Source organism: Gadus chalcogrammus, chromosome 10 (assembly GCF_026213295.1).
Source record: "Gadus chalcogrammus isolate NIFS_2021 chromosome 10, NIFS_Gcha_1.0, whole genome shotgun sequence".
Classification (NCBI taxonomy): domain Eukaryota; kingdom Metazoa; phylum Chordata; class Actinopteri; order Gadiformes; family Gadidae; genus Gadus; species Gadus chalcogrammus.
Window position 1 is genome coordinate 16,478,373 of NC_079421.1, and position 11,559 is coordinate 16,489,931.

The window sequence follows — 11,559 nt, forward strand, 5'->3', positions numbered from 1 at the left end:
TGCTATTTAATAGGAAACGAGAGGAGAAGAGAGCTGAGGCCAAGCCCAAGACACTGGCCAAGGGAACCGTGCTTCCCCTTTGTGTTTCGTTTATATTTCCTTCAAAGCAGGTTGTTATGTAAGCCGATGTAGGAAAATAATGGAGGCTCTTTGGAAACTGAGAAGCCGAGGAGGAGAGACAGGCGACATAAAGGGAGAGGGGAGGAGTGGGTTGACTGAGAGAAAATGGCTCTAGGGGCTCGTTGTATCTAGCCCTTGTATTGTATTCAAGGGCTAGTGTGTTAGCTATGATTTAAAGTAATATGTAATGCACTTGAAATGTTGTTTTTGTGTGGAATAGTGAAACTTTGTGGCTGGTACTAGACTCGGGTCGTTTAACCCAACCGCTCAAACAAACAACAAGGCTGAAATCTTTTTTTTTTTTCTCAACAGGATCTACATGTCAATACAATACATGACTCCACTAGCTCCCCCTTTCCATGTTGTAGGTCTTGTAGAGACTTGCCCTCGTTTCGGACCAATCAGAATCCACTGTCCCACAACGGAAGACCAATGTGCTGCACGGGATCACAGGGGCTTGGTGAGCGAGCGGGACTCACGGCTGGATTCCATTCGGCCTGTGACGTCAGGCTGGAGTTACAGGACCTCAGTTTGGCCTCTGTCGAGGTGACGAAGAAACGCACACACTGCCATTTATTTTGTTGTAACCTAAACTTTAACCAAAACTTTAAAATACGTGTTGCGCAATTTGCGAAAAAAAACATTCGGCACACAAAGTGGCCTTTTTAAACGAGTGTAAACATTTATACACAAGGCTACTTCTGGAATTTCCCCCTTGATTAATAAAATATATATCTATCTATCTACTTTTATAGGCGTTCAGACAGGCGAGTTTATACGGATGCGCACGCACCCAAAGCACTCCTGGGCTGGCTTCTTGCGCGATAACGGCCGTGCTGCTGCTGCGCTGGCTGTGGCTGAACGCTGGTAACCCCGCATGGTCTGCCTGTCACACGGTACAGTGTTTAGACACCATCTGGCCAGTGGGGCTCTGTGTAAGGGGAAGTCACATTCTCACGATACAATGCCACCAACCGAGTAACCCATCTCTGATTTGCATGTGTTGAAGAATAAAGTAGCAAATAACGATTAGATATTTCGTGTTCCTGTTCTTTTTCCACATTGTAATGATATGCCTATGTATGAAGATTTTCCGTCAAAGTTTAATTATCTAAAAAGTAGTGCCGAAGTATGTGCTGGTGATTACGTTTAACAATTAAACGTACGCCAGGTTGGAGTTCTTGACAAAGGTTACGTTGATGTTTATGCAATTATATGTCTCAACTATGTCACACATACGGTCTGAATTCAGAATATTTACGAAGGTGGTAACTCATGCTAGGCCTACCAACTCATTGTAAAGTCTACTAGGAAGAGAAAAGATTGATTTCAGTTCAGCGCTTTCAGTTTCAGATGTTGATTTCCGGTCCCTGGCGCCCTCTAGTGAACAACCTCTCGGTGATATCTGGGCCAGCGGAGGGTTCCCCGTTTCGGTGTACTGTTTGTCCCGGCCTTGTATAAAACCTTTTGACCCGCCCTGCAAATGCAGACCTTTATTTTTGCGACCCTTTTCTATACGAGTGCAAAAGCCCTGATCAGTTGTAAAATATAATGTGTTAGTGTACAGATTCCTAGCTGTAATGCATCAGTCAGCAAATGGCACTCATTTTAGACTAATTCTGATTAACACATTAACAATCATGCTTTATTCCTGTCAATTTCGTACAAAAGGAGTCAAATAAAAGTTTCTTTATTGTTCTCACACAGGTTGCTTGAAGGCTTGGTGTATCCCATTCACTATACTTTTATTTACCTTTCGATCACATTATCTTAAATATCTTTTCTTTACTTCATGACCTCCAACAAAAACTTCATTGATTGTCAACACAAAACTTTAGCACCAGTACATTAAAACTGTACTTTTGCTTTGCTGAAATACTGTTTTTTTCCAATCAGGAAGAGAAAAAGAAAAAAACTGAATCAAGGAATCCTAATTAGTACAATTCAAAGAAATGAAGCACCAACCATATACAAAACAAAACAAAACAAGATTCAATAGATAGTTCTGTCCCATACACAAAAGGTCAAATATATTAATGACTATTAAATTAAGCACAGACAAACAAAACAAAAACAGTGTAAATAAAAACACGCAGCAAGGAGAGAAGACCTTCCAGAAGACCACATGGACGGAGGGGCAGGTCAGGGTTCAGGGGTCAGGGGTGCAGTTTACAAGGCTTTAGGGTTCCGGGGGGGGGGGGTGGTGGAACGGCTCCGGGAGGAGGCTTCCGGGATGGGGGCGGGCGGAGGGCGTAGCTACAAAAACTTTTCATCTTCGCAAATCTGTAAACAAGTTCACATTCTCAAGTATTCCCCCTTAAAAAATGTTACAAATAAAAACAACAAGGTACCCCGAAGAAATTAAAATCACTTTGTAGCCGAGCCTGGGACCGTTGTTTTGTGTGAAATGGTAACACACAGCAAAAAGAATAGGGTGTGTCCGGTAATGTTTTGTACACCGTCTCCTCTGGATAAGAACATGAAGTGTGTCAGCGGTAAGGGGGGGGGGGTCGGGGTAAAGCTGTGTGCGAGAGAGAGGGGGAGAAGGGTGCGTTTGCAGGACAATACGATGTGCCGTGGGGTCGGACCGCTGCAGGGGGCCCGGGTGTCCCCAGGTCCATAGAGAGACCATCTGGACCGGGTCAAGCCGGCCCTAAGCCTCTTAGCCGTATTTCACCAAGAGAAAAAAAAAAGAAAAAATGACTTGGATTATCTTTCCCCTCGAAAGAAAAAAAAAAAAAGCATGAGGCGCTTTCCCATCAGGAACAAACTCAATACCAAAAAGTTCTGATCGTCGATGTCGTCCCACCTCTCGCCACGAGACCACTATTATAATTATAATTAAATCATGATCATTCAATCAAAAAAAGTGTTCCATAATTCATGTGTAATCAAATTGACCTATTGATAGGAACCTGATTGCTGTTATATTTATACTTCTGAGCACCAAGTGTCGTCACTTGTCTGTTCCTGTGCGCTTTTGTCCTTTCTTTGACCACCAGATGATGGACCTACAGCTGAGGTCAAGAGGTCAGAGAGACCGGTCCAGTCCCAGACCCTGGCGAGAGTTTAAGCGCTTGGACCCCCCAAATCATCCACCAGCCTTGCTGAAAAAAAACCCGGGATGGAGAGGATTCTCTCTTACAACTGCACCCTCCCGAGGGAGCACAATAGGGTAGACGCAAGGTTAAGCTTTTGAAGCACGACGAGGGGGGGGGGGGGGCTATCGACCACGAGGCCTGCCGACACAAGCGCGCTCCACCTCCGTCGCCTGCTCCTCCTCGGGCAGGATGTGGATGGAGGAGCCCAGCAGTCTCTGGAGCTCGGCCACACAGCGCACCAGCTCCACCTGCCCTTCCTCGTCCCCACCTTCCTCGTCTCCCTTCTCGTCCTGCTCCTCGTCCTCCTCGTCCTCCTCGTCCCGCTCCGTCCGTTTCCCCCGGTGGGGCGGGGCCAGGGCGCCGCTCACCTGGCTGAGCGCCACCTGCCTCCAGAGCTCCGCCCCCGCCAGGCTCACCACCTCCAGGTGGGGGTGGCGCGAGCGGAAGATGCGCGTGGACATCTTCAGCCGCCGCAGGACGTCCGCCAGCAGGAACCAGTTGCAGTAGCTGGAGGAGGTAGAGGAGGAGGACCGACGTTACAGCGGGGGAAATATAAGAATCGAGGTACAGGATGAAACAACAACTTGGATCTGATGCAAGCCATTTTAACGCCGGGATTCCACCGGACGCGTTACGGGCGTGTTACGGCTGCGGCACGGAACGGCGTCTCTCGTCGGCCATGTTGCCGACCCTCTGAGACCCTTTGATTTATTGACTGCTGACCTGGTGCCACCGGTCATGACGTAATAATGTTGATGTGAAGTTGTGATAGGCTACATGAGCCGAGTATTGTGTTTTATTTAGAAAATTGACCGGATGCTCTATAGCTTTTACTTTTTCATTTCCTGCCCTGCTCGATCTGCTCTGTTGAAATTGACTCGGTTCAGCAACGGCTTGCGGCAAAAATAGAAATGCTACGGAATGATAGCGCTGCGGCGCGGCGAGCCGCTCCTGGGACGCTGCTGAGACGTCCGCAGCCGCGCCCGGTGGAAATGGTCTCATTGATTAGAGTGGAGCCTATCTGCTGCGGTGACCGCGGCCAAGACGTGCCGCAGCCGTAACGCGTCCGTAACGTGTCCGGTGGAATCGGGCCGTAAAGCAGTGTACTGCTTGTTACTCATTATCGCCGTACTGGGGTCGCTTATAAGAGGTCCCCCTCCAGGGACCTCTGTAGATCTACAGAGCCCCCCTCGACCCACAGACTCACCCAAGGGTGAGTCTGTGGGTCGAGGGAGGCCGCTGTGTTGTTACCCAGAGAGGCTGTAGATCTACAGAGGTCCCCCCCTCCGGGGTCCCCCCTCGACCCCCCCCCCAGACTCACCCTTGGGTGAGTGACACCTGGACGTGGTAGCAGGGCAGCAGCGGCTCCGAGGAGAACTCAAACAGCAGGCCGTCTCTGTCGGGGTCCCCGTCGGCCGGACCTCTCCCCTGCTCCTCCTGCTCCCCGTTCTGCTCCAACAGCAGGAACTCCCAGCAGGGCTCCTGCTCGCTCTCTGTGACGAGGTGAGGCCAGGGGGAGAGAGGGGGAGAGAGGGGGGGGGGGGGGAGAGCGAGAGAGACTTGTTACATGCATTTACAAAAGCTGAGATGCTTCTCTGGAATGGAGTAAGATGTCCCTCTAGTGGTAGGCTTGTTTACTTGAACAATACAGGAGTTCCAGCCGCCTCTGGGGCTGTTGTCACGCTGACCCTTTGATAGAATCTGACTGACGCTAAGTCAGCTGCCTCTAGCTTCTGATATTGTGAGTTATGTGAACGTTTACACGTCATCGCAAAGCAGATGATTCAACAATGGAGCTGTATGTTTTCAATGGAGGAGAAATATTGGTCAGCGTTACTATTTAAAGAATAACCGTAGCCGTGAAGAGCCTAATGGATTCTCTGTTGCCTTAGTGTGCGGCCATGGGTTGCCTCTGGACATCTTAACCACTGCCTCTTCAGTCTCTAAAGCTTCTCCATCCTGACCTTTGAGTGCGTGATGCAGTCATCCTGTTATTCAGTAGCTGAGAAAATGATTATCATCACTAGAATAGTCGAAGTAAGAACGAACATTCTGTATTTGTAAAGAACAGAGTTGAAGGAGTGATTTTAGACCGAACAGTCCTAACAGGAACTGACCTTGATATGTTTCCAGTGCTTAATATGCGCTCTTTGGGTCTATTGAGCAAAATTAAAGCAATTTAAATAGGAGACAATACACATCTGTAATAATGACAGAGTGACATACATTTTTTGTAAGTAAAAATATATACGTCATGAATTTCATGAAAGTACTTTATCCTATCGCAAAAAATATAAAATATTGAAAATCAATACCTAAAAAAAGTTTAAAAAAAATATCCCTGTGGTGTATGAGAGGTCTCTTAATATCTAGACCTCTCATATCCGAATCAGGTCTAGATATTAAGCCATGTCGTATTATTTTATTCCAGCCTTTATCACAGAAACACCCGAGGTCAAGTTTTGCAGTCTCATGTTCAATGACATTTAACTTACAAACACAGGATTAGTTTAGTCCGTTCAATTACATGTGCAAAATATTATCTGTGTTCTTGTACTTTTAGACAGTTTGGCATTGAAACAATCAGTTGGCACTATTTGCGCACTTTGGATGCCCGGAGGTCTGCATTCAAATCCATTACAATTGCCTTGCTCCTCAGTTGTTAGGTTTTTGTGAGGGAACTTTTAATCTTCACAAAAACGAAAATGTAGGACGGGGGGGGGTGTCTCATCTCCAAGCGTCTTACCATCTTAGAATTATTAAAGGCTGCGATCTGTGCCAGAAAACTGATGAAGGAATCACTCCCAAACCGAATAACTTAAAGCAGTTTCCCAAATAATAGCACCTCAGATACTCAGTAAAAAGTCGTATTCAGGCCAAGGGGAAACACAACGCTAAAAATAGACCAAGTTACCTGTCCAAATATACATCACGAGGCAAACTGCACTCGGATGGAGAAATTTCAACATGCCGGATCTGCAAAATGAAAAAGGTGTCTCACCAAACAGGGAACTACTGTGGAAGTCCCACAGCAGAAAGGGATCATGCTCGCACCGTCCTTCCAAATCGGTGAAGTATTCTGCAGAACAAAGGGGGAAATGTCTCGTGTTACATCATACCCAGAAGGGTATGGCGTATACCCAAGCCCCGGAAGTATGACCGCTTCTCAGATGCTTTCAGATGTATGAGGAAAACCATATTAGGAGTTGTGTGGGACAAATTGACCGCATCACATGGCATGAAAGCCAATCCAGGCCCTGACTATTTCCAAGATAAATTTGTCACCTACATTATTATTTACATAGTTTAGGCAAACAAGCACAAAACTCTGTTTTTTTGTTTGTATATTTCATATCCTTTATTTTCCATTCCTCTTCAGTCCCCTAAAAAGCTTTGTAATTACAATCCTAACTCAGAAGATGATGCATTATTAAAATCCAAAGTAGAAATAGCCAGTGATTCTATATACTTTGAAAATAGACGTTATTAAACTGCTGCTGATTGTTGTTATTCGAATGCTGAGGGGGTAACCAAAATCCCATAACAACTGGTCACACAACACACAGACTACTACCAAGTGGGACTGTTAACCAGCATATTATACAGTAGGTAAAACATATACGGTACAACGTGAGCGGGCTGCAATATCCCGGGTCTGAACAAGCCCAGAAAGTAGCAACCAGGTATTAACCCTGTAGTATACACACAGTCACAACGCCAACATGCATCACACTTTATAGAGACGGTTAGCACCGCAACATTACAATCATCGCTGATTAACCCTTCCTCTGTGACCGGGGAAGAAAAAATAATAAAGGCTGATGGATATTCCCTTGCTGTGTTAGGAAGTATGACTACAGCTGCACAGTAGTTTCTCTCTGTGTGGATTCTGTACACGTAGAGAGACGGTTGTGTGCTTATTTCCACTCAAGGTAAAAACCCTCTAAACTGATACTTACAGGGTCCCCCTCCCCTTCGAGGATGATACAGAAGACAACGGAATTATAATCGATTAAGATTGAACAAGAAAATTCTTGTTCAATTAACAATTGTTACTATTATTGATCGGTTCTGGAGTTTATTAACATAATGAATGTGCATATTGAACTGAAACAAACAACTTGACATTTGTATAATTGACGTGAATGAATCTACGGATATATTTATTATAATTCTACTTAACTTCTATCCATGCATGGCTTATTCAAAATATATCAGGTTATATATATATTCACTGTGAAGATGAGTTTACCTGTGAGGAAGGTCTTCATGTTGGGACTGTGGGCCAGCTTGACTGCTGTGTGTCCGGAGTAGGTGGCCAGCGTGGGGTCTGCCCCGTGATTGAGCAGCAGCCACACTATTGGGAGGTTATCACTGGCCACTGCATCGTGAATGGGCCTGAGAAGCAAAAGAGACATTGGATTGGTCTACATTTACATCACTCATAGATTACTAAGTATTCGTAGTATTTGCAAAGTAAATATAATTAATCAAACACGTGTACTTTGAAAGCTGCCACACTGTCTAAGTCATAACACAATTTATCATTGAACCAAAAATGATGTTTAAATTTGTCTCCATAGACCAATTTCACAGAGGCATCATAGGGGAAAAACATGTTATGTACCAGTGCAACTTATCTGCACTAATTTGGTCTGCTGGTCTGGTAGAATACCACTCTGGTACATAAAAGTAGCAGCCCCATCTTTACTATTATGAGCTACACCCTTGTTTTTCTTAAAGGAGACATATTATACCACAAGGTGTGAGTGTGATTAGCCTTACAAGCTGAAAATCTGCCCCATATATCTGCCCCATCTGCCCCCATAGTGGGCGTGTCCCACCTAGATCTGTGCTGGATAGATGAGCAACGTTTACTTCATTCCACTGGGTAGGCTGGTAGACTGATCTAGGTGGACACACCCACTAGTGATGTCATATGGGGCAGATTTTCGAAAAGGCTTGTAAGGCTAATCCCACTCACACCTGGTGGTATAATATGTCTCCTTTAAGATGACACCTCTGTGGAAAGGTCTCATATCAACAAAGTCAACATTCTTCCCCAGACTACAGTTTAAGACTACAATACTAGTCGAACGGGACAAATGTTTTGTGAAACCTTAACACTGAGCAGCAATGTTAAACACATTTCTCGTCCGTTAGGAAACCCAACCACTCTTCCCAACAGTCCACTACGGGGACACATGGAGATGAAGCCCTTCTGGAATGGATGAGATGTGTTCTCACCGCGTTCCGTCCTGGGCGCTGCAGTTGACGTCAGCCCCGTGCCTCAGCAGGATCTGGACGATCTGCGTCCATCCCCGGGACGACGCCTCGTGGAGGGCCGTGTAGCCGGCGTTGTCACGCCGATTGACCTCTCGGATGTCCTTCTCCAGACAGTAAAGGACGACATCCTGAGGGGACGCACGGCGGCACGGCCGTCAGAGCACGTTGACATTCAGCCGGTTGTCATTAGTCATCTGCCGGAGACGGCCAGCGTTCTCCAGACGATCGCTCACACAGGAAAAGTGGAAGTGGGGATTAAGCTCTCTCACCTGGTAGCCGAGCCTGGCGGCCCGCTGGAGCAAGGTCTCCCCGGCGTTCTTGTTGACGATCAGTCGACGGACCTCTGGGGGGACGGGCTTCCTGGGCGGCGACTCGGGCCCGCTGCCCCAGCCTGCGGAGCCTTTCTTACTGGGCGGTGGGGAGAGCGGGCTCTTCGGCGTGGCCGGGGGACTGGTGCGCTTCTTCGCGGCGGTGTCCTCGTCGGGCGGTAACGAAGCGGAACGCTTCCCCAAGCCGCCGCGCTTGGGCTTCGCCTGTGATTAGGACGCGACAGTTATGAGGAAGCCGTGTTTATGGGTGTCGCGCGTTTGTGCCGTGCTGAGCAAACACCAGGGCAATTTGCTCTATGCTCCAGGAACCAGAGACATAAAAACCAGCAGCCATTAGGATAAATCACCTGGCATTAGCCTATAAACCCACAAGGGGGCAGTGTAAGCTAATCAATCTGACAGCACCCCTCAACTAAGTAGGGCTCTGTAAATATTGGGCGGCTTAATGGGGAAAACATCTTACCTTGGGCTCCTCATTGTCGGTGTGTTTGGTTTTGAACTTCCTCTTTCCTGACGGCTTGTCGCTGCCCTCCGGGGACACCTCACTCTCGTGGTAGCCGCCGGACCCCGAGCGGGTAAACAGGGCCCCTTGGAGGGCCAGGGCAGGACTGGAGGCCTCGTGACTTGGGGATAAACCGCTCTGTAAATCTACAGTTAAAAAAATCAGTTAGAGGTTGAGCCTCCGCCGCTGTTTGAGATCAAGTAAAGGACGAGTAAATGTAATCAATTAACGGCAACGGTGATCAATAGTCAGCGTAAGACACGGCTGTCATTAGTGTTAAAGAAACTTCATGTTAAGACTGTAAGTATCCAACTGTACCTTTTAATGTCAGCAACAAGGTGTGGCACATTTTCCCTTAATGTCATAGATTTAATCAATTTAACGATTAAAATAAATAACATTTCTTATCACACTTTTTAAAGCACTATTTTTAAGCTGCTTTAGAAAATTTGAGAGGTGTAAAAGGAGCTAGCAGAAAATGTTATGAAACCATACAATCCCTCCGTTCCTCCTTTCTCATCCCTTAAGAAGCTAGTGTAGTATTCACACACCTGGGAATGCCAAGCGAGATGGACTCTCCGAACCAATTAGGGAAGAGATGGCCTGATTGGTAAGAAATTAGTATTTCACTCACTAGCTGAGGGATGGCTATTCCAATTCTATCAAACAATCCAATTATAAATCTTGAATCTTACCTACAGCACCTCAATCACAAGGGATATTTGGCAAGGAAGATATGATAGCGGAATCGGTATGCAAGGGTGGATGGTGAGGACCGAAGCAAAGAGCTTTGGGTGGGCCTACAATGGAAAGCAACTGAAACCCCTCCGCAACTGAAAGTAGGCATCAATGCCCAGAGGGCCAGACAGACTAAACCTGTGAGTAGGCGGTCCTCATTAGACGTCTGCAACTGAAAAAACGGTGCACGGAGAATGACGATTTCGGCATACCGTCTGTCTTTCCGTCGTTTGGGGTGGGGCTCTGGGGTCCTTGGTCCTCCAGCCTGTCCTTCTCCACGATGTACTCCCCGCTCTGGTACTTCCTGCTGCGGCAGCGCCGGCGCTTCTTGTGGGCCGGCGTGTCTCCCGCAGCCGGGGGGGCGGCGGCGGCGGCCGCCGGCGTCCTGACCTTGGCCGGCTTCGTGTCCCTGGGCAGCGGGTTGCTGCGGGGCCGGCCCCTGGGGCGGCGCGCTGGCTGCGCGGGCGCGGGAGCGGCGGGCGGCGGCGGGGAAGGAGCAGGTGGCGGAGGAGGAGACGGAGAAGGGGGGCTGCGGAGGGAGGCGGCAGGGGGCGGGGGCGAGGGGGATGCGAAGCCCCAGGGGTCCTCCGGCGGAGCCTCATCGCACCGCCGCCGACCCCGTCTCAGTCTTGGAGTGGAGCTCTCGGGAGATTTGGCGGTCTTAGTGGACGCGCTGAGGCCACGCGGGGAGGCAGAGGAGTCTAGACTCCGAGGGCTGCTCAGCCCGCCATCTATTAACCGCCAGAAAGCACAGTCACCGGTTACACTCGGGGAACACCGCGCAAGGAAAACCATTCATCACCTTTTAAAAATAGGATGCCGACAAATGCACACACGGTCTCCTTAACGTTGTGCATGCACACAACTCCAATACACAGGGCAGCGAACGAGAACTACACAAACACACACTTGATGTATGCCTTTATACTTCTAATCATATCCAACCCTTGAGGTCACCAATACTATACCAAAGATAAGGGCAATTTGTTCGTTTTAAAATTCACCTCAAAAGTTACATTACACCTTTTCTTAACCCGTGTTTACCCAGGGTAGGCCGGCAGATCATTACATGTTCCTTTTTAGCGGCCTCCTGCTATGTGCGTTAAGACGAAGGGTGTGTGCTCAGGCTTGCTTATTCAGACTCACACACGCGCACTCATATGCGCGCGCGCACACACACACACACACGCGCACTCATACGCGCGCACACACACACACACACACTAGGACTGGCCTGGTGTTCGGAGAGTTGCCTGTTCCCCTTTGTGGAGGGAGCTCCTGTTGTTGGGCAACTCCTCTTTATTGTGCGAAGGAGGTTCGTCTGCTGATGCACTCCTCTCCCCCACCGTTGCACACGGCTTCTTTTGCTATAACACACAAGGGATAACTTAGACCAAAATGAATTCAACATTTCTGCAATTGTATTTGCTTATCACAGACAAGGATTCAAAAATAAATAGGAATTAAGGAAAAACATTTAGTT

General features: G+C 47.8%; 1 protein-coding gene across 4 annotated transcripts in view; it reads right to left on the bottom strand.

The window, feature by feature from the left end:
• Positions 1-838: 838 nt before the first annotated feature.
• The window catches only part of bcorl1 (BCL6 corepressor-like 1), a 28,891-nt gene continuing 18,170 nt past the window's right edge, over positions 839-11,559 (bottom strand). For all 4 annotated transcript variants that reach the window (XM_056599970.1, XM_056599967.1, XM_056599968.1 and 1 more), the window contains 10 exons: positions 11,311-11,443; positions 10,289-10,807; positions 9,300-9,484; positions 8,777-9,040; positions 8,469-8,635; positions 7,474-7,619; positions 6,223-6,300; positions 4,543-4,714; positions 2,331-3,728; positions 839-2,230 (listed from right to left, as the gene is read on the bottom strand). In XM_056599970.1, the coding sequence (XP_056455945.1) occupies positions 3,344-3,728; positions 4,543-4,714; positions 6,223-6,300; positions 7,474-7,619; positions 8,469-8,635; positions 8,777-9,040; positions 9,300-9,484; positions 10,289-10,807; positions 11,311-11,443 (2,049 nt within the window). In that variant the 3' untranslated portion in view covers positions 839-2,230; positions 2,331-3,343. The remainder of the gene's footprint in view (positions 2,231-2,330; positions 3,729-4,542; positions 4,715-6,222; positions 6,301-7,473; positions 7,620-8,468; positions 8,636-8,776; positions 9,041-9,299; positions 9,485-10,288; positions 10,808-11,310; positions 11,444-11,559) is intronic.